Source organism: Cuculus canorus, chromosome 9 (genome assembly GCF_017976375.1).
Source record: "Cuculus canorus isolate bCucCan1 chromosome 9, bCucCan1.pri, whole genome shotgun sequence".
Classification (NCBI taxonomy): Eukaryota; Metazoa; Chordata; class Aves; order Cuculiformes; family Cuculidae; genus Cuculus; species Cuculus canorus.
In genome coordinates, this window is record NC_071409.1 from 23,762,726 (window position 1) to 23,786,060 (window position 23,335).

The 23,335-nt window shown below is 40.9% G+C and overlaps 1 protein-coding gene and 1 pseudogene across 2 annotated transcripts; one reads left to right on the forward strand and one right to left on the reverse strand.

Moving 5' to 3' along the window:
- Nucleotides 1–517: 517 nt before the first annotated feature.
- Nucleotides 518–4,337, forward strand: LOC128853043 (P2Y purinoceptor 3-like; annotated as a pseudogene).
- Nucleotides 4,338–6,157: 1,820 nt separating this feature from the next.
- Nucleotides 6,158–20,839, reverse strand: MFSD1 (major facilitator superfamily domain containing 1). 2 transcript variants are annotated; one of them, XM_054073951.1, is made up of 17 exons: nt 20,640–20,839; nt 20,511–20,563; nt 20,242–20,354; nt 19,508–19,550; nt 18,918–18,985; nt 17,967–18,075; nt 16,819–16,921; nt 15,984–16,082; nt 15,101–15,212; nt 14,047–14,103; nt 13,280–13,436; nt 12,111–12,208; nt 11,661–11,773; nt 11,138–11,185; nt 10,395–10,455; nt 7,895–8,009; nt 6,158–7,634 (listed from the first exon to the last, which is right to left on the reverse strand). In XM_054073951.1, the coding sequence occupies exons 1-17, from the start codon at nt 20,797–20,799 to the stop codon at nt 7,575–7,577; spliced, it is 1,569 nt and encodes a 522-aa protein (XP_053929926.1). In that variant the 5' UTR covers nt 20,800–20,839; the 3' UTR covers nt 6,158–7,574. The 2 variants fall into 2 exon arrangements, with proteins under 2 accessions (XP_053929926.1, XP_053929927.1); XM_054073952.1 differs by lacking the exons at nt 6,158–7,634; nt 7,895–8,009 and adding an exon at nt 8,037–9,017 and having other exon boundaries at nt 20,640–20,838.
- Between the last annotated feature and the right edge of the window lie 2,496 nt (nt 20,840–23,335).

Below are 23,335 nucleotides of genomic sequence, written 5' to 3' on the forward strand. Positions count from 1 at the left end.
AATTTCAGGACACAGAGCGCCCCGAGACAGGTCACCTCTGTTGTTACTCACTCATTTTAAGAGCCATTACAAAGGATCTTAAGAAAGAGGTTATTTGATCATAGGTTTTCCCCTTCAGCAAACCAAAGCATTATATTTCAGCACTAACAATGAGATATTTTTCCTCGAGTCAGCTTTAAAATAATGTTGACATTATAGTCAATACATTATATCTCACTATATTTATGTCAGAACCTATTGGCATAAAAATAAATCAATTTAAATGCATAGCTCTTGTATTTAAATGAGGCCTGGCGATGCCATATCTTTCCTTCAATTTTCTCTCAGCTTCTCATATGTGTATCAATCACTTCTGACAGTTTTCATACATTGGGATATCACCTCTAGTCTCAATAAAAACTATTTTAAGTGAATTTTGTATACAAAAACTAAAAAAAGTCTGGTTTGGGGAGCTCTTTATAAGCGATAGAGTTTCTTATAGCCTAAGCATCACAAGTAAGGTTTTACTCTTAACTCTATGTTCAAGGTAGGTCTGAATTGCAGGACAGTAAATGAGAATCGCTCCGCTCACATTAAAGCAATGGCAAAGCTAAAGAAGATGGTTTAAATTTGGGTCAGCGGATTGATTTACCCAGAAACACTGACTGGAAGAGATTGCCCAACAGCCACAGAAAACCATCCAGCCTGGAAGAGGCCAGCAGGGAACACTATGACAAGGTTTTACAGAATCACAGCATCATTTAGATTGGAAAACACCTTTAAGATCATCAAGTCCAACCGTAAACCCATCACTGCCGACTCCTCCACTAAACCGTGTCCCTAAGCACCACATCATATGTCTTTTAAATCTCTCCAGGGGTCCTGGGCAGCCTGTTCCAATGCTTACACCCCTTTCAGTGGAGTAATATTTCCTAATATCCAGTCTAAACCTTCCCTGGCACAACTTGAGGCCATTTCCTCTCATCCTATCACTTGTTACTTGGGAGGAGGGACAAGAGAAAAGACCTGACAGACCTCATCTTGACCAACAGATCTAAGCTGATTTGTTCCCACTGCTAAGTTAGGAAATAAAAACCAAAATATATTTATCTCAAAAATATAAAATATGAATAAAATGTAACGATCACCTGTAAGACATTTATTGGCTCTGTGAATAAACTAGAACTGAAAAAAGTCTTTAAGTCTTCAGTATTAAGTAGGTTCACCGATTTCCCACAAGTATTTAAATGACATCTGAGATTTTTTTCATCAATTTGCAACAGCCATAAGTGAGCCATTTCACCCCAGCTGCTATAAAGCACTTATTTCCCTTACCTCAATTTGAAGTGGCCAGTTATGTTCAATCATCATTTCAGCTGACAAGAGAAATGCAGGATGCCAACTCCACTGTTTCCGATTTACTGACATTAACAGCTGTTCTATATCTACAGACAGAGCTTTGTAAACATGTAAACAAGTCAATTAATTAAGATACTACAGTAACATAGATTTTAATAATTTGAGGATCAGGCTGCTGTTTGTAGATCCGCAGATGTTATAAAAAAATATCAGAAGGAGTAAAATTTGCTTATTCAGAGGAAACAGAGCAGGAACTATTTCCTTCCTTCTGTCTGTTAGAAGGCCCCACCTTTTGCTTACAGAACAAAGAAATTTCAACTCTAAATCCACAGAAACCCTAGGACAGATACACAGGTTTCCTCCAAAGGTCAGGTGCACCTACAGGACCAACTGAAACCTCCCCAGTGGAACGTTTCAAGCCACATCAGACAAAGCCACTCCACAAAACGCACCCCAGAAGTGCTCAGTAACATGCTGAATAACATACCGTCCTCCTACAGGAACCATTCCCAAGCCAGCGGCCTAAGGAATACAAATTGAATTGCTCCCAAGAAAATGGAGAAGACCAAGACCTTAGCCAGCTTGGGACCAAATTGAATTTAAGAGAACTGAGAGGTTAAGGGGATGTAACTACCTGGTTGCACCAAGACTCCACACATCAGAAACTTCTCTATCCTGCTGCAACCCACCAAGACCGTGCCAACAGAATGAACTCTTGATAGAAAGAAAATTACAGAAAACAAGAGGGTTTTGTGATGGGAACACCAAAGCCTGACCATGGAACCAGTCAGCAGTGCTCCCTGTGCCTGAACACGCAGACAGCTATATAAGAAACCACTAAGCACGCACAACACTTCTCTACAGAGGGCACAATTTACACCTTTGATTGTGAGATTTGAGGACTTTTTTTTTTGACCTCTCCTTCCTTTCCCATCCAATTCAGAGGGTGGATTTTTTTGAGAGAGTTATTTTAATTTACTTTGCTTTGTATATAAAATAGATGACAGCAGGGATAGCTCTGGCCAGAATTTAAACCTACATCATTTTATACAACTTCAGGCTTTCCAAAACGTATCCAGTTTGGGTAACCAATGCTACCAGTTGACAGCTCTGGTTCAGGAAGGGGGCTGCAGCACTACTCATCCTGTTGTGTGATCCAGCGGCCACAGTTTGCCGAACATCCACCAAACAGACAACACAAGAGCCACACAACCGCCACTCTATTCATATTAGGTGGGACAGCAGCAGCTTCAGTTAGTCCTGCTGTGGGCTGGATTGGAATTAACCATCATCTCTACCAAATTGTCCAACGGAGCTGTGGGGAACAGGTGTTTTTTCCAACAATTGGACTGAAAGCAATTGCAGCAGTCTGAGCAGCAAACCACAGCAGCCAGAGGCAGCTGGCAGGGCACACAAACGCGCCAGTATTTCAGAAAATTAGACATAGACATTTATGATTGCTCGAGCGGGACTAGGTGATCTGCAGAGGTCCCTTACACATTCAACCACTCTGTGATACAGCTTTAAAAAAAAGGCAAGTTTGGTCACTTTATATATTACCCCACCTTTTTTATTGGCATGAGAAGAAATAAAAGTGACCTCTTCTTGTTGAAGACCGTTGCTATTAGCATTTGCCTTTGTCAATCAACCTCCAAAGTCATGTAAATAAGTGACAGAAATGAATGACAGCGGTTGCAGCCTTTAAATAAGACTTTGTCCTGTCCCAGAACACCTTTCTTGCATAGTAATGTTGCAGTACTGACCTCTAGTGACAGATAACCCAGAAAACAGAAGTATTGGCATAAACCACAATTCTCACCTTTTCCCTCCTGACTTTATCCACCAGTCCAGACCCATCTACCCTATCTTTGGAGGATGAGCAGCCCCCAGCAACCCCGGGGACTCACTCCTAGATGACACCACAAATCATCACATCCTTATCACACAGAACAGATTTTCAAAGGCTCAAAATATTAAGAGAGACCTGAATGAAAATTTGCTGCTCAAGCTACGTAGAGGAGACCATGGAGAAGTCAGCACAATAACTCGAAACCCAAGCAGTACCTTAGTGATTTTAAGATATTTAAGTTAAATTAGTTATTTACATGACTACCTAGAGAGGGCTAAAACCTTTTTCCATACTCAGCTCAGCTGCTGCCACAGCAAGGACTCGACCTGCATCACATTCTACTTGGTGAACCCGGCTGTGGCAGACCTGCTCCTCTTCCTTTTGCCCTGCATCTTGCAGGACACATGGCCTTTAGAAGAGCCGCACTGCAAACCAGCACATTTCTTCTTTTACATCAACCTGCACAGCAGCATCCCTCACTTTCTAGGTGTTTGCTCCCTCATCTGCTCCCTATCCTACCAGACTTGGCACCTGTCTGCTGCCGACACAGCTACACTCTGGGCACCGGTGTTCCTGCAGCTCTTGCCCACCTTGATCCTGGCGTTAACAATAACCACACTTGGTTATAACACGCCACACCCCAATAACCTCAGTAGCTACTACCCCTACAGCATGGCTCTAACTGCACCTGGTTTCCTCTTTGCTCTCCTCATCTTTCCAGCCTGTGGTGGTTTGATGTTTCCCGTGTGCTGGGTGATGCTTCGGATCAGCATCCTCACCAGCAGAGCTGCCTGAGCCAAGTCAATCTAAACCACTCTTCTCACGTGGGGGCTTTTTGCTGCCTGTTTACTGCCATAGCACATCACCCACAGCATTTACCTCTTCATTCGTACCAGGTAGCTGTCTGCCAACTCCTACAGCGTTCGATTCTGCTTGACAAGATCTGGAGGCCACTGCTGAGTCTCAACAGCTGCTTCAACACCATCCCCTGCTTTCTTTCTGGTCGAACTAACAGAGCCAGGCTTGCTGCAGCCCAGACCACCAAACCAGCAAGACTTGTCCCTTGCTGAGGAAGCAAATCCCTGCTGCCTTGTCATAGCGCTGCAGATTTGTTTCACTTCACTGCGTAGGAGACTTGAAGAGCCATAAAATTCACCTGCACAATAAAAAAAAAAAAAAAAAAGTATAATTACAATCCCCCCAGAGCGAGGGCAGCCCGTAGAGAGGACAAATGTGGATGAAGAAGAAAGCCTGTAAAATTTGATGAAGGACTGAAGGGCAAATTGTCATCATTTCCTGGGCCAGCTGTGACTAAAAACCGAAATGCTTTCGAAAAGGCACTTGCACCACTTCTGTCTGTAAAGAGGGTTGTAAAGAAAACTGATAGTGAATAACTGAGGAGGACACAAGAACAGAGGTAAGCAGTTATCTCCAGCCATTAGTCAGGTAACGAATTTTTTAAAATGGTAGGAGTATACTTTAAAAAGCTTCTTCAAGGATGGTTACTACCAAGCTGCAATTTATTTCCTTGGCGGGGGCGTTACACCAGCACCTTGGCTAAAGCGTAGCAACTCTTTCTGTTGCTAGCCAGGACCATTCACACTAAATGCACTATGAAAAGAGGCTTTTACCTTAAGCGCAGTGTATTTCAGAAACGGTAACAAAGCGATTCTCCACAGCATCTTCAGATGTAGATCATAAGAGCAGCAGGAGCCAAAGGTTTCAGGGAGTTTGGTAGCCAAGAAGCAAGGGTTTGCTCAACAGAAGGCAATTCGAAACATGAACATGCTGTTCATGTTGTCACATCTTAATACCACACGTATGGCATTTTTACTGTCACTACAGCAAAGGTCTGGCTCAGAAACCTTCTGCTCTGCAAAGGCAGCTCAGTGACACAGCTAACCCAGTGCTCAGAGGAACAGGGAGCTGCTGATTTCTTCCCTCCCACAATGTCAAACCCCATTACATTTTGTTTAAATGCTGCAGCCACTATGGGATAGGACCAAGCTTTTACTATCTGTACAAAACTTCATGTGCAAGAAACTGATAAGGACCTTGGCAGGTACCTTAACAGAAAAATAATTCGAGCTGCTATTCCTAGAAAGCACTAATCGCTTCCAACTCCGTATGTGAGCTACGGGCAACTGCAGACCCATCACTGCCCACGACAGCAGGCACGTCCCTTCGTTCCAGCCAGCTGGGAGCAGCAATTATTCAGAGAGGAAGCAAGGCGACAGGAGCTGCCAGCCATACGAGGACTAGAAAACACTACAAGAGTAAGAAGAATTTAGAGGCTGAGAACAAATGATCTAGTTGGGACATTGACTGACCATATCCACACAAGCTGCTGAATCAAAAAAAAAAAGGCAGAGAAGCAGTCATGGTATGTGTCTGAGAAAGAGCAGAGAGAGAGTAGCAGAAGGCAAGCGTAGGAAAAGCCAGAAAGAAGAAGAAATTGGGTCCTGCTTGCTAACCTCTTTGTAATAGTCAACCTTAAGGAATTTGGAAAAAAGAAAAACACCAAAAAAAAAATTTTTAAAAACCCAAATGTTTTTCAAATCATCTCTGCACCAGCAGCTTCTTTCAGAAGGGCAGACCAGATGGCTAGGACATGGTAACTGCTTCAGCTGTCCAGTTTTACATATGCTGACACAAGCCAGAGCCAAGCCTAAAGAGACAGAACTCCTTACGCTTATTTTACAAACATTTTCTCCTTGTTTCAATTTAAAAAATCCAAACCCTTTATTTCAGTTGTTCCAGATCACTTCCATCAGAACTCTGTGCAGAAGAAATGGAGGAAACCTCAAGGAGCTACTTCCCCAGAAACTCTATGTATTTCTCAGAGGAAAATAGAAATCGTGCTTGTGTGGAAAACAACACATATAAAATCTCAACCACCACCCAAGGCAACAAAACATCTCTAAACAGTCAGGTAAGAATAATACAGGTGCCAGTATCCATTTTAAAACTTTTATTTAAAAAAGACCCAGAAATCACAAGTCTACAAGGAAAAACAAACCAATGTGCACCACCCAGTCTCAGGGTTGATAGTGTTTGGTTCTCACAGGGAGCACAGAAAGCACCAATAATTATTATCACAGCTCAGTGAACTACTGCCCTTCGGCAGCAAGCTCAGCATAGTTCACAACCTGCTACTTTATCTTCCTAGATAGTTCTGTATTCCGAAGAACATTGGACCAAAATAGTCCTGCCTTAGTCTTTCAGAGAGGACCACCTTATAGTCTTTCAGGAATACAAAATAAATCTCTATTGAAAAGTATCTTTAAAAAGTACTTTAAGACCATGAGTTCCAGAAGCTCTGCTTAAATCAGTGTAGGAAAAAAAATATTGCAGTATTATGTAACATTTTTATTGTAATAAACTACTTTCTCTGCAGTCAAGCAATTCATCCAAGGTTCTTAGGTCTTTTGTGGCACAAAAGACTCCCTGAATCAGCCAAGGAAAGCTCACTTGGCCCTTGCACCTACCTGTACAGCAGCTCTTCCTTTGAGCTGCCCAGTGCTCCTGAATGCCAGACGCTCTTGCCTTGTAAAGCAAGGTTAGCTTAGCTTTTGTAATGGGACAAACCATCCCTGAGACTTTACGAGTAACAAAACAAAGCAAAGTGTGCTGTGCAGGAGTTACTAGGAACTAGCTAGTCAGCAACATGCCTTCCCGATAAATTATGGGAAAGTGTTAAGTCTCATTATGGAACTGAACATTCTTCCATTGAATGACAAACTATAGTCCTTGCATGCAAGTCTTTTCATCGATTTTAGTCACAACATCTTGAAAATACATCAATTTTCACATTAAACAGGACTCATATTAGATTTATTGCTCAGTCCGTGACCCGGTATTAAATTTCAGGGGTAGCACTTGGATTTCCTCTAAAATATTTGCTTCGACCAAAATAAAAAGGTAGTCTTTCCTTACATTTTTCTAGAAGAAAAACGAAAGAGACCATTTCCAACACAGTAACCAAGTAGTCCAACCTGAGAGGCTCAATAGCCCATACCTACCCCTAGGGCTCATTTCACAGCAATTTGATTATTGAAACAAAGCTTCCACACTTCAGATATCACTGAAAAGATCAAGAACTCTTAGCTATTGACTCAAGCTACTTGCCACGTATTTTAGACGGGACAGCAGTAGTACATAGCTCATGGGTTCAAACAAGCAGCCGGATGGTCCTTCATTGGTATCCGTGTCATTTACCCACAGTGCAGAGGGTAAGCTTAAGCCAAGTACTTTAAAAACAAGATTTATCCTTGCAGAAAAGTATGGTACATCACTGCTTTTGCTGTGGCAGTTGTCAGTACTGGAAACAAGCTTTGGCGTATCAGGAACTTGAATATATTTCTGGTTTTGCAAGTGTGCCAAGATGTTATTTCAATATGCTTCTGTGTACCATTGTCGATAAACAGGAAGAGTAATTATCTGGAAGCTGCAAAAAAATAAAATTAAACAATCATGCATCATAATAAGCTTGCTTCTCAACTTATTTGGTCTGCTAGCCACTGATCACTTTCTCGATTAGTCTTTTAATTACCATTGGTGAGATATTGTTTCTGAGAACGAGCATACATTTAGCATTTTAATCAGAGGTTGAGTTGCTGGCTATTTGAAACAATAAGCCACGTTCTTAAAATAAACATCTAATTGTTCTATTCTTCATTATTAAAACTCCTACTTTGTTACTAATACCTGAGCGCCTAGTTTGGAGAGGTATTTATTCCTTAAACTAAAGTCATCAGCTTTTGGCCGTAATTTAGCCAAGTCATCTTCATTTTGACGTCTGAGTCTCTCTTGTTCTTCTGCTCTGGAAAAGAAAATTCGCTTAAGATATTTGCACCGAGGAGTGCAAATCCAAGCAACTTTATCCTGTGTATGCAGTTCTATTTTTAATAACAATGAAAAAAGCTTGTGATGTTTATAGATGAATACTGGATATCAGATTAAAAGACACTAAGACATGTACATGGATTACTAATTCAGCGTAAAGAAAGAGAGAGGCCGTTTTCTGCAGTTTCCTTTTATTTAAATTGCAAGACTTCAGTAGAAAGAGAAACCTTTTGGTTTTCACAGATTACAACATGCTCAGCGAGCTTTTGTAACAATTTTTACTATCTCTTTATTAAACAACCTTTCACTCTTTAAAATAAAGATTACAATACAAAAAATAATCAATTGTCAAAAATGCAAATAAAAGACTGCTCAGCAGTCTTAGAACGAACAGTAGTTTCCCACAAAAGAGTTAATATTTGACCAAAGCATTGTTGCTCATTTTCCACCTAAGTCTTAAAAAGAAACAGGACCAAACAGAGGTCTAAATTAGTTTAAAAAACAGTAGTTTGCATTAAGACAGTGACAAAGGCAGTAACAGTGACCTGTTTCTAAGCTCTGTAAGGCAATGAGCCTTAGTATGGAACATAAAATGCCATTACATTGTGAAATCTCAACCTCCACCAAAACAGCAGTGCTGCGTATAGAAGACACTTTAGTCTAGTTTTTAATCTTACGATGAACACCTTTGTCTTGAGTTGCAGAGTACCCTCACCCTCTCCAATGACAGAGCTTAAAGCACAGTGCAAAATGCAGTAAACCCATTCTGTGCAAATTAAGAGATTATTTTGGCATTAGTTAAAACTGGTTACAAAGCATAGTTTAGCCATTTACTATAAAATCCCCAGCATGTTAGATTCTTTTCGAAAGAACTACTGTTCAGTGCTGACCACCAAACTAAACACCACTATAATTCTTCGAGGTGACATGATGCTGATCAAATGCTCCCCACTTCTGGATGATAATTGCTATTCAAATTTCTTTTCTGCAAAAAACATTGCAATAAGAATTACTGGAAATACTGTTCTGAGACACTATATCCCACAGCACACACCAATGCAAAGCCAGCTTGCACAGTAGATACCAGAAATGTTACCTACATCCCACATGGGCCAGGCACTGAAAAGCAGCTCTACCTGGATGCAATTTCTTTGCCCCCGGGTATCAGGTGGGTTTTGTTGCATTTGTATTATAAACTGGCTGCAACCTTTTGGCTCAAGGATGATACTCTTCGCAATGAAGCTAATATGCTCATGTCGTCTAGTGAGGTTTTAATTTCCTTGAGTTTTCCTGATGTGTGACAAGCCCACAAACCAGGACAAGAATCAAAATGACATTACAGCCAAGGTTGGACCTTGTGGACATGCGCCTTCATTTTTCTCAAGACTAATTGAAGTATCACCACACTGACAGTTCCAAGTCTAGTTTTAGAGAAACCCATGAAGTTTTTCTATAAGAGATAATTTGTTAGTAAAACATTCGTGTAGAACAAACATATAAGCTGTGAGATCTATAATATCTGCAGATGAAATGTAGCTACCTATTAAAAAGTAAAGAATTTCTACAACATTACAGGCAAATAAACTTCAAGATCTGGAGAGACCTGCTGAGCTGAATTAGGTCAGCCCAGAAAGCATTTCAAAAGAAAAAGTGTTGTCCACAAGCACAGCTTGAATCCTACAGATGTTATCTTGAAAGCCATGACTTGCTGTATATCGACTTACTCTTTCACATGCCAAACGTTGTTAGAACTATGACTATAGTCACAAAACTCGTATCTTGTGCAGTTCTCAGTCTCACCAAAATAAACTCAGATCAGAGCAGCAGAATCTCAGATTTCTTAGACTTGTTCTACCCCTTAGGCAAATCAAATATTTGCTTTTTTCAGAGACGGACTGAACTAAGACTTCTAAATAAAATAGCAAGAGGAGCAAGTTGAACTGAAGGGGAAGTGACTGGAGTGTAGTTTCTTCTGAAGAGAGACCAAGCTTTTAATGATACTTAAAAAAAATGGACTGTGCTGTTGACTGGGTCAGGCGAGTACTATTTAAATAAAGTACATTTTAAATAACCAATACAACATTTTTAAACACACTTCAGTTCCACTAAGTTGGAAAGCCACTGAAAGAAAAACAGCAAGGAAGAGTGCTAGGAAAGGACACCTGATTAATTGCTACTTCTTTTAATTATTCAGTCACAAGAGGAAGGAATATGAAATCCTACTACTAACTGGTTAAGAAAGAAAACAACATTCAATACAAATGACAGACCTACAAAAGAGACTGACTTCAGACAGTAATCTTAATTGCTTTAAGTTAAACATTTTGTAAGGACACTGTTTTTTACTGTTCTTTTTACTTACTCTATTGCAGCTGCTTTTTGCAGTTTTTCCCTTTTCTTTGCAGACCAGTTGAGATCACCACCTGCAACGTAAGCAACATACACTTTGGAATTTTTAGAAGTGGTCTCTTTGTATTATACCTCCGATAACACACCTCACTATGGAAGTTCTCAGAGTACTTGGCAGAAAAAAAAAAAAATCAGTGGAGTAATTTTACAAAAGTAGAAACTGAGGTAAAGAGAAAGAGCAACGTATCCATAATTATCTGAGCAAGCAAAATCAGGACCCTAACTAAGCTCAAGCCTGAACCTGTTTTCTATTGCATAACAATGAAGTTTCTCATCATACTCCCCATAATACCCCATAAAACTAATGAAAGTGGAAGCAACTTTGAAAAAAACAAATTAATACCCCTTCCAGATCTTTCAGCAGTTACTGCTTCAAAAAACAGTTGAGGAAGAACACTGCTATTTGAAGGAAAGTCTACCAAATTAAGTTTTTGTATCTGTAGATACATCTACAAACACACCTGATGCTGATGAGACTTAATATCACAGCAAGGCTCAGGGAGTTACACACTACAGCGTCTACAAAGATGTTAGGATGTTACAGGGACAGACCTCATTGAGAGATGCCCCTACTACCGAAGCCACGTGCTACAGAACCCGACACAGGACCATTCAGCCCCACCTGTGAATAGTTCAGCTTGATAACTTCAAGAGTTACGACAAAAATATCAAGAGAAGCTGAAAACATTTACTTACCTGTGAGGTGATTCACAAAATACAGCATGACTACAGCTATTAGCGACACTAAAAAAAGCAAAAGGATCGGTTTTAGCTGCAACAGATTTAGAACAGTGACAGAAGAACAGCTTTAATATACAAGCAAGCAACAACTGAGATTTTCCATGATAGTCATAATTGAGCATTGCCAGCAACATTTAACTGCATCTAGGAATTCCACTATGCTCATGAGTAGCCTGGTACCTTAAAACAACCTTTTCTAGTTCTACTAATAACAGCCCTCATAAACATAGCCTTTAAGAGCATCACTCACCTACCCTTTTACTCACCTGTTTTTTTTTTAAACTATTTACACTAAATTGCTTCAAAAAAAAAAAACACAACACACTTTGCAAGATTTGAGTTACTTTCAGCATTGCCACAGCTGGAACTTCTAGCACTGTAAGAAAGGAGTTGTGCTATTTTACAGAAACTATTAGGAAAAAGCCTAGTAAAGCTTCCTGAATGTACAGAATCCATTTTCAATGTTTTTAATACTTACAGGAAACACAAGCACTGAAGAAGACTTCCAGAAACAAGTAACCTCTTGTGTCCAGAATCATCCCAGCTGCTATAGCGATAATTGCTAGACCGAGATTCTGGATAGACTGCATACTAACACATAAATAAAGCGTTACCACAGTGTAGAAATTCAATTTTAAAGAAAATATCATTACTGGCACTGAACAATGAGATTAACTTCTCCCCCTTTGTTCCGATACATGATAGAGCCACAACTCTGCAGTTTTGCAGAAGCTTTTGTACATCTCCCACAACCACGTGCCCTACCGCACATCCACATTCCGAAACTATGCAAGACTTGCTGCTAGACCAAATTGGGAGAAATTAGTAACCATTAACTTGTTTGAACTGCTGACTATCAAACTGTTCAATAGCATCAGGACATGGTCTCCACAGAGCAACACAAAAAGATATAGATTGAAGCACTTACAATCCATAAGCAGTTCCCAGCTGGTGCTCTGGAACAACAAAGGCCACCATGGGCCACAGGGCACAGGCAAGCAGTGAGTAGGCCACTCCTAGCATACACTGGTGAAATGAGAACAAGTAAACAGATGTTACATGAGATGCCTTTTCACTGTGAAGTTCTAATATATTAACATATTGAACTTCCCTTTCTTCCAAAAGGGGGAAAAAAATGAGTTGAAGTAACACTTTTTGCAATATCATTCCAAATAAATATGTACATTCAGAAGGAGAAAGAACTTTTTCCAGGAGTGACCCACTAACTAAACTGTGTCTAACTAGCATTAGAGAGCCTGACTTGAATACCCAGAGGAAAAGATCAATGCTACAAGTCCCTAGAAAAATACCTGAAAAACAAGGACCCTATTTTTAAATGCTGGTGAGCACTCTAAGCCTTTAAACCCTAGTTCAAAAGCAATTTCTCAGGGAATCTTCCCTAGGAAAGGGATATCAATAATGAAGATTTTTATGGAAGTTTACCACTGTGCAATACAGCATGCTAGGTACAGTTTAAAAGCATTAAAAGAGGTTTAATTATATTATAGTAATAAGCCTCAGAACTACTCCAAAAGAACAAGTTTTAGGAGAAAAGTGAGCACCTGGCACCATAATCTGGTAGTAGCCTGTGTAAGGAGTGCCTGTGAAGCGCAAGAGCAGAGCTCTGCAGCACAGCACCACCAAACCCCAGATACTGTGATGAATTGAAGCCATCTCTGAAGGGACATTGAATTGCCACTCCATACAGCCCTCCAGTCTAATCCATTCCTTCCTAAGATGTTGAACACCCTTTTGCACTAAACAACCATAGAATTATGCGTACATAGAGCAGCCAACCTTTTCCACCTCAAAACACACATGTATTACTGCCTCCCTCTGTGGAACACCAAAGCCTCAAGTGTTTTCTTCAGGCTACTGACAGCTTTTGTGAGTTTTGCCTGTATGATGCATTCTTGCTTTTTCACTGAATTCAGTTTTAAACTCAGTTTCACATAGTATATCACTCTCAAAGTCAGGGATACCAAAATCGGTTTTGAGGACTACCAAAACAGAGTGGCAACTTATGCAGAAAAATACATCATTGACTCTATTTCTTATTTTACCATACTTAGCTATAAATCTCAGAGAATTAGTTACCATCGCTATCCAGGGGTTCCAGAAGGTAAAAGCCAACATAATATGAGAAGCAAGCGTAGTTATTACAGCACATAAAACCCAGATGATATTTTTTCCAAGCTTATCCACCAGGAGCCCAAAGACTGGGGACATGGGTGCCGAGATGATATACACAATACTGCAAAAGAATAAATACAGGAGCACTGAACACCAGCTAGTCATGGGCAGATTTAGGTTTTACAAAATACAAGTATCTCCAGACAACACATCATGCTTCCCTGTTACCTGTGAAGCAATAAGAACCACCCAAAAAATGCCCCAAACAGCAGGCTCCAGAACTCATAATTCCCAAAAGGTCTGAGGACATGAAAACACTCAACTTTCAAGGCAATAGTGATAGACCCAGAGCTCTTGGAATCATATACCAAAACGGGACAGGCAGTTTGGTTTGTGGTGGCTTTTGCCACATCACAAATTTGCTTTCAAACTAGGAAAATTTAGTTAATTTACTACTGCTATTAAACCGTTTCTATCGCTCAGAAGGGAATCACCAAATACCAAAATATACTTCAGACAGAGTTTTTTTTTCCAACTTGAACATTCAAAACGTTTTTAAACAAACAAATACCCACACCTCCCATTATTTCCTGGGCCATATATTCACTTAAACACAAGCCACAACCTGCAGCAGTAGATCCCAAATTTCCTCCCGCATGGCAAGAACCCAGATACACACACCCTGGAACACCACAGCAGCATATTCACTTGTTAAATTAACCACAATATACCTGTTAATTGCATTTGCTTCTTGAGATGAGAATTTGAATTTCTCAATAAAGAAAACCCTAAAGAAAAAAACAGATACAGAAAAAGGCACACTTGAATGACATGGAAGAAAAATTAAAGCTGGACAAAGCAAAGAAAAAAACCAGTTTACAGGAAACTTTTAAATATTGACATAAACATCCCATGACAGATTCTCATTTATCATGAGAATCAATAAACTCATCTAGGAGTTTATTACCAGACTCTGCAAATTTTTATCTAAGGATTATTCTAATTACACTTTCAGCTAAACATCTAAAGTATATAACTAACATGGAACTCAATAATGAGATCTCAGCAATGAGCATATTGTAAGAGACCAAAGGAAGAACTTTTAGAATAAAGGTATAGCAGAAAATAAGCACAACATTGTTGACTGTAGGGCTTCTCCAAGTCATCTCAGACCTTTTTACCTCACTCAACATAAAATCTGCATTGAGCCCAAGATGTCCATTTCTAACTCCAAGTATATTCAAAACCCATTTGACTGAGCTATAACATCAAGCCATGTGGTTCAAAACGGGAACCTACACAAATGCTTCCAGTTTCACCTTGATATATACCAAAGTCAGCACTGTAAGCAAACACCAGCCTAAAGCTGTAACTACATTTAAGCCCTCACCTCACACTCAGTCAATAGGTTATGAGTATGGAAGGAATTCTACATGACAGTTTTCCAGAGCAAAACTCATGCCATACTTTAAATCTATATTAAGTTTTGATCAGGAAACCGAGCATGCACTGTGCTTTTGAGTTCTGACAATACAGTCTATACCAAGGATGGTAATTCCACAAAGCTCAGCAGATAAGGAAACTGTAAGAGTTGTGTTAATTTGCACCACAAACACAGAGCAAAACAGAAGAAATGATAAACCACAGCACACACCTCCTGGGAGATCAGTGGTTCTGTAGCCATCTGGGATTCTTAAATGCTAGCCTGCACCTCTCCTTCCATAAGGAGCTGGTTAAAACTCTGGCCAAATTCAAAGGGAATAGCTATACAAGCCAGACACTTACTTTCCAAGTCCAATGAAAGGAAAAATCGCTGCATAGTAACAGACACAGATTACAAATATAAGCCACAAGGACAAAGAGAAGTCCTTCACGTCCGTTAGCTTGATCACTTCACCTGAAGTGGGGCAAGAGACAATATTGTTTCAGTCAGCTTAAGCATATCTGAAATACATCTACACTGAATAAACATTAAGGTGATCATAAGGCACTACTGAAGCATATATCCCTGTCACCATCTGCTCTTGTTTAAAGTTTACACAGCGAGTGTCAATTAAGAACATGCAAGTGCTAAATCAACAGTGCCAAAGTCAAGAATAAATTGTCTCTCCTCCTTTAAGCTGGAAGCATGAGATCTCCAAAGCCTTGGAAAGTCTTACATAGCAGAATTAAATACAAACCACTTTTTCAAGGAAATGTTTAATTAGCTAGGAAAATTCACATCTGAAGCCTCATGTTTTATACTCTTACTTGGATCTCAAATTAAGTTTATTTTTAATTGATCTAAATTCTCCCACACGGAAAGCTCAAAACACCACAAACACTGATGAAGAGCTGCGTGGTTTTGCACACCTATTGAAGGAAATAAGACCAATTCCAACAAAAAGTACCAGTGGCACTGGCACAGATCTAATTGGCGTGAACTGGGAGGCTGTCCGCATTCTTTATAAATAAAGCGGATGACAGTGCATCTGCCTGTAAGCTGGTGTTCAAAACTGTAGAACTTCCTACTGATACAAAAATGAACTAAAAATTATGATTAAAGCTATAACTGTGAAAATGATATTAAGCAGCAGCCACTGAATTATCTAAAATTCAAATGTGCACAATGTAACTGGAAGGTTTGGTCCCAAAATCAAAGAATGAAGCCCAAGCCTCAACCACTCACCCGTTTTCCCTTGCTCTTTACTGAGGAGCTTCTCTGCTCTCCTGTCCAGATAACCAAGGACTAACGCACAGGCCAGGGAAAAGAGACACGTTACACCACCTGCAAGAAGGCAATTTAATGTATTTAGATGTTGACTCAAGCAGTAATTTGTATTTAAAGTACAATTAGTGTAGTGTACATTTATATATCTGGTAAAAAATAAGTTTAACACTGGTTTGTCTTATGTAATAGCTGTACAACTCAAAGAATAAGGTGTAAATACTGAAGCCTACCACATCAGAGATATGTGCCTTGAACTAGGCACACTAGTAACATGTATCTGCGTTTAATTTATTTAAAACATCACCACCACTCCCACTCAGCACAGCCAAGCTCCTCATCTGTACCTCGCAGCAGCAGAAACAAAGCCTGGGCCTTGTTACCAACACCAGGGCCTTAATACCCAGGCTCTCACGGAAATAAACAGAGATCCAAAGGTAGTTGAAATTTCACTTTTACACATTAGGTAACTACATGCACGTTTTGATGCGACACCCTTCAGAAAAATTTTCCAAGTCTGTCCTTTCCTCAGAGCACGTTAAATGTTTCATCTCCATAAGACACAAGCTAGAATTTGGCAATCACAAAAAGTATACAGCATTTTAGCAGACATTTATCATTCATTCTGCTTAACAATGTTAGCCATTGATACAAACAGTATTTGAACTGCTCTTCATGGTCTCAAATATATACGTCCTACTTGCAAAGTTAGTAAGAAATCATTAATATGTATGCACATTGTTCAAATTCAGAAGCCCAAAGTAGCAAGTGACATCAATTCAGATATATTACTGACCTATCATGAGAGTTAAACCAAGAGTACTGGGACCAGTGTAACCCAGAAGATCTTGAATTCTAGAGTAAATCCATCCCATGATATTCATGTTCACTGTGCTCCCCTAGGCAGAACAGACTCTTGTGAAGAATTACATATTCAACAATACTATGAATTCAAAGGGAACAGTAGGCAAATTGAACACTGTTTAAGGCAAAATAGGTAAGATGCTACACAGAGAACAAACCACCAGCAACAATGATATAATTATTCCCTGCTGGATTGGTCAGTGTTTGTAGTAAATCAATCATTGCAACAATAACACACTATTACAAACTGAAACTTTATATAACCAATCACGTTTCAACAGAGAAATCGGAAGCCCCAAAAATCCACAGCTTAATTTCACATGTTAAAGCAAAAAGGATTCCCACACGAGAGGCATCAAGAAAAAAAATACTTATATTTCCCCCTAGAGAAGGGATCCGTGGTTGCAATCCCAAGGCTAAAAACAGTTTACAGTTCAGCTGAGATGAGGTAACCACTAATTAGAAATAGTATAAACATCAATCCAGGCCCAGCTGGTTTAAGACACTGAAGAGCTGCTGAAGAGCTCCACTCTTTTAATTCACAGATCGGTCTATTAGTGTAAACCCACATCTAGCAGCCACTTAAGTGACTATATCAACATGAAAAGGCACAGCTGAGATGCAGTCACACAGTTCTATTGGAACCAGCAACAGGGACAAAACATCCTACAACAGCAGATAAGGATGAGGGTTTCTTAGAGCAGCCACCCCAAATCATTGATCAAAGCCTGCACTTAGTCCCTGAGCCACAACCTACACTCTCGTTAAGCCAAGATTTTATGATATGCCAAGGATTAAGTAGTTTGATGAAACACAGCACCATGACATCCAGTAATCTATGCTAATAATGACACTAAGCTTCTGTAGAAGTTTGACAGGTTCTAAGAAACTTTATTATGCCATTTCCTTGTGTATCCTTTGTCTATTCATCACACATTTTAACATTTAAAATTTAAATTTCATATAAATTCTTGACTAAAACCCCTAGGGAGCATCAGAAATGCTGTTTTCCATCTCACTGCCAAGACAAGCCACATACCTTAAAGCCTACGAATTAAAGCCATACAGTTCTACACTTACGACTCTGGCCATGCTCAGTTGTAATCCAAACACCAGATTTAACTCCTTGCCTTTAAACCAACTGACCGCATACGTGTTCTGTGCCACTGCTAAGGACTCTCCCCCTATTCTAAAAAGAAGGAAGACACAAAAGAAAACCCATTAATTGAAACATGCAAAGCAACAAGGAAGCAGTCCATCAGTTGCTGGCAATACCAAGACAACAGTGTTTCAAAATTCTCTATGTATAGGTAGATCTAATGTACATATGCAAGGCAACAGAAGACTTAAAAAGAATTCAAAAAAGAACCACAGTATCTGAAGATTGATTACAAGTACGAGGGATTTTAAGTAGTCTAGGAGCAATTATAATTGCCTTTGATAGTTTACAGAAATTAAATGCATGGGCAGCAGCTTCTAATTTCTCTTCTGCATTGAAGAGCCAAATAGGATAGATCCTGACACAAACTAAAAGCAGGCATCCTACTTGGAATCTGAATTTAACAGAGTCATCTGCCCATACCCCAACACAGTTGGTCAGATCTTCTAATGCTTTTATGCTGTGGCACATTCACAGCTTGGAGCTATTTCTTCTGATATTTGCTTTCCTTTCTTCTACCACAGAGCCCTATTGCATTTGTTGTTGCTAAGAATTCTTTTTACTCAGCAAAGTAAGAATGAAGAAAAAAGGAGAAGTAACACAGTTTTATCAGCTGAGTATCTTCATTTGGGTAGTTTCATAGCTTCTGAATCCAACAGATAGGTTTGCCAAACAAATAGTAACACCTACAAAGTACCATCTTTTGTTTTCTAACTTTATGTTAGGCTGAGAATGCAACTGAAGATCTTGCATACCTCAGCTTCACAAATGTCTCAAAAATCCAGCAATTTTGTCTCCGAGCGTAAACACAGTAGCAGATTTATAGGACACAGAAAGCAGGACCTTTTCTCAGAGGGCTCTTCTAGACTTACCCAAATATGAATCTGCCCACATCCATCAGCCAGAAAGTATTCAGTAGTGCTCCCAAAGCAAAAATCACCTGCCAGGTAAGCATTTAGGGAAAAATTATAATCTTATATTTGAAGTATGGAACACTAGAACAGTCTCAAAACAGAAACACAAATGCTTCTCCCTTCCCAGACCCAGAGATTCCTAATCTCCTAGCTTTTTGCCTTTGCTCCCGCTGTATCCCTTACGCATCCTCCTGCTGGCTACACAATAGTCAGCCTGGCCCACTCCGAAACCACATTCAGAAAACACACCTAAGACATGTTTCACCTTCCTCATCTTACCCTACCTACCGACATAATAGTTTCACACCAAATAGATAAAACATTTGGTTCCTTCACATTATTATGTTCTCCTTCAGCTCCCACTTACCACAGATGCTCCCAATTACCCCAATATAGCTCACTATTCTCCTGTTTCAGTTCTCTTCACCTGCCTACTCCAATCTGAATTAAATACTACTAAAGGAGAAGCCATTTGGGCTTTTTTCCCCATCTCACCTCAGCAGAGATGCTTTGAACACATCATCCTTCACCCTCTTGTTTGCACTTACCTGCCCAACACAAACAAAGATGCTAAATATTATCGTGCCCAACCTGTAAGAAAGATAAAATCACTTAATACATTGCTATAAACCTTTTTTCCCTATAAAACACTACATTACAGCTACAGCAAGGAAAAAAGGGAAGATTGATATGTAATAAAAGCTTCCTATAATAAATGCCAAATAATGATTTTGTTGAAAAATGATGGTACAGACTAGCACTTCTCAAACCATAAAGGGAAGAAAGCACATTTATACTAGTGGAAATTCCTAGATCTACTGAGAAAAATGTTCAGCCTGGAGAAGGGTTACTGAAGGGAGACCTCATGGCAGTTTACTGCGTCTTTACTAAGTGAACGGGAGGTGGCGGCACTGATCGCTTTTCTCTGGTTGCCAATGATGGGGCCCAAAGAAACAGCAGGAAGATATATATACCAGAGGAGATTTAGTTTGTACATCAGGAAAAATTTCTTCATCCAGAGGGTGGTGGAGCATCGGTACAAGATCCCCAGTCATGGCGCCAAGCCTGACAACATTCAAGAAATATTTGGACAACTCTCTCAGACACAGGTATGGGGGTTCCCCTGTGCAGGGACAGGAGTTGGAACTGATGATCCTTGTGGGTCCCTTCCAATTCAGAACATTCTAAAAGTGTGCAGGTGAAATGGGATCGTCAACAGTATCACATTTTCACATTAACTCTACCACCTGATGAACATGAACGATGCCAAGATCACACTCACCGAATCCCAAACACTCTGTCTATCAAAAAGCCACCAAAGAAGCAAAGCACCACATTAGGCCAGGAATACCACGCATAGAGTGACATGAACTGCGCTGTGTTCACCTTCATATCCTACACAAAGGAGAGGACAATTAAAAACGGTCATCACACCTAAGGTAATTAGAGGCAGAGTTAACATCAAGCAAAACCACTGAGAAACAAGGACACTGTTGGACCTGCACTTCTCTGGCCTCTGCAACACTGTTCCCGCTCCAGGCAGCTACTCACCCGCTGGACCTGCATTTGGAGAGCCGCTGGGTTGTCGTAGCAGAAGTAGCTTCCTGCAACGAGAAGAGCAGGACGCCTCAGAGCTCTGCCCCCAGCCCTCCCGAGCCCCCGCCCGCCGCCACTACCCACCGAAGCCCAGAAAGCACATGAGTGCGAGGACAAGGAGGCGATGCGACCACCGCCGCGGATCGCAGAGGGCAGGCATGGCGCGGGGGGGACCCGGGGAGCCGCCACTGCCGCCATCCCCGCCGCCGGTCGGGCCCAGCAGCGCCCGCTCTTCCTCCGCCATCGCGGCTGAGGTCACGTGAGCGGGGATGGCCACGTGAGTCCCGCGGGTCACGTGAGCGGGGGCGTGGTCACGCGAAGCACGCGTGTCACGTGAGCGGCCGCAGGGCTGCCCGCCTTGCCACGCTATGAATCATGGTCACGTGAGTCGCACGTGTCACGTGAGAGGCCGCGGGGCGGCTTGAGTGTCATGGCGGCGCGCCCTGAGACCTCTTGAAGCTGCCCTGGGTGTGAGAAAGGAGACGGTCCCTTAATGGGCGGTGTAAAATCCCCCGCGCTGCTTAGATCTTGCAGTTAATGAGGCTTCTGAGTTAATGCACGAGCGTAACAGTAGCAAAAACACTCCTTAAATCATAGAATGGTTTGGGTTGGAAGGGACCTTAAAGCCCATCCAGTACCACCCCCTGCCATGGGCAGGGACACCTCCCACTGGCTCAGGCTGCCCAAGGCCCATCCAACCTGGCCTGGAACCCCTCCAGGGATGGGGCAGCCACAGCTTCCCTGGCCAACCTGAGCCAGGACCTCACCATTCTCATGGTGAAGAAAAAATCACTCTGAAAAGCATCCCTGCGCTTGCCCTGCGGGTAGGCGGCTCCACAGCAAGCGTGTAGGGACGTGCAAGACCTTGTAAAATCTCATTAGCCTCCTCTCAGCCTTTAGTCATTTCCATAGAATAATAGAATCATAGAATAGTTTGGGTTGGAAGGGTCCTCAAAGGTGATGTAGTTCCAACCCCCAATTTTTTACTTGAGTTGTTCTGACACCAAAAAAAGCTGTCAAATAAAACCCTGTATTACTTGTTTTGGAGTTTTAGAAAGTAAACACCCTTTATCAGACCTAGACAACACGTGAGAGTGCCCTCCATCAATCGTGTGCAGCCAGACATGACCTGGGACAGGATGTATTTCCCACTTACACACATACGTATAAATTTTCCCAGAAATCTTATGCATGTTCTATTACTTTCCAAGGACTAATTTTAATGTTATTATGAATTTCACAACAGTTGAACTCTTGCTAATTTGGAGCTTTGGAGCCAGCTATGTCTGACCTTGCATTTGAGAGAGGGAAATCCTGCAGAGAGAGATGATCCAGAAGACACATCTGTTCAGCACAGATCACACTGAACACAGAACTTTATTCCAGAATGAACAGCATCTGGAAAAACACTGAAAGAAAACATACTCTCAGAGGGTCATTGCATCTGTCAAAAAATACAATCACTTAGACATAACTTAACTCTGCTTCAGCTCAAATGAAAAATATTCCACTTTTTTTGTAGTAGTAACTACTTCTTGTATCAGTTTCGTCCAAAAAGATCCTCCCATGTTGGACAAACCCTGGAAAAAGCTACTTATTCACTGTAAAAAATGTCCATCCTTCTAAAAAACCTCAGCTTCTTGCCCCAAAGATGATCTGAGTCTTCTGTGCACCATTACAGATGGCACTTCTTGATTCAAACATGTTCTTAACAAGGGTGGAAATATTGTTATTTAAGCCAAAGTATTTATTTACCATTTCAGGGTGACAGAAGGAAAAGCGTTGCTTTACCTGACATGCTGGGAAGCCAAAGGTCTGTTTTCCAGCTGCTCTGGAATTAATTTGATCAGTAGCCATTCAAGAAAATCACATTTTCAGCTGCTCTAAACCAGGCTAGATTAGAGGAGTCCTTTGTTTGCTGTAGTTGCTCTTAAAAACACAGTCATAAACTGCAAAGCTTACTGGCAAGAGGACCCATGGAATAAACCTGAGGGTTTCGTTGCCACTTGAGGGAGCTCAAAAGTAATGCATGGCTCTGCAGATCACCTTGAGATCTTGATCACTCTTGAGCATGATTAAAGGGAGATCGTTTATATACACAGGTGAAAGTCTGTGTACAGAAAAAAAAAAAGGTGTAGTCTTTTTCCTAGCTAACTAGCCCAATTATCCAGACCATTGTCATGCCACCCAGTACTTTCCTAGGTCTTGGTTTTTCTTCATGCACACACTTTAGTTTCCCTCCAGGGTACAAATACAGTTGTTGCAAAAGGCCAGAGTCCCCAAACTACCCTCTCGTCATCATTCTCCAAAAGAAAATGCTTAAAAACCTCAGGAGATGGCTGGATTCATCATCAGTGAGGGTGAAGGGAGCCCCAGCCTGCTCTGATCATGTGGTACAGAGCCATAGTCAACGGAATTGGCTTCTCCACAGCTCACAGCTGCTTCTCCAAGACACACATGCTCCATTTCAAGCATCATCTTCACCACAGGAATTTCAGAGACATTATACTGCGAGTCAAGGAAGACAACCCTCACCAACAAGAAATGAACTGAACAGCCTACTCCATAAAATGATAGGTATCAACTCCAGGCTGTTGCACGCAGCAGTTAAACCTCACAAATCTGTAGAGTCCCAGAATATTATAATCAAAAAGATGCCCCTGCAGTTATTTTTAAATGTCAGTACAGAAGGGACAGGTAAATACAGAGAGGTGTAGGTAAGGCTGAAAGAGAAGTAACCAGCACACACTCAGTGGTGCGATTTTAGTGCTTTATTGTTG

Coding starts and splice junctions, on each gene's coding strand:
- MFSD1 (XM_054073951.1), bottom strand. CDS start 20,799: ATGGCGGAGGAAGAGCGGGCGCTGCTGGGCCCGACCGGCGGCGGGGAT. Junction 19,551..20,241: donor GACAGAGTGTTTGGGATTCG/GTGAGTGTGATC, acceptor TCTTTCTTACAG/GTTGGGCACGATAATATTTA. Junction 13,437..14,046: donor GAAGCAAATGCAATTAACAG/GTATATTGTGGT, acceptor ATTCTTTTGCAG/TATTGTGTATATCATCTCGG.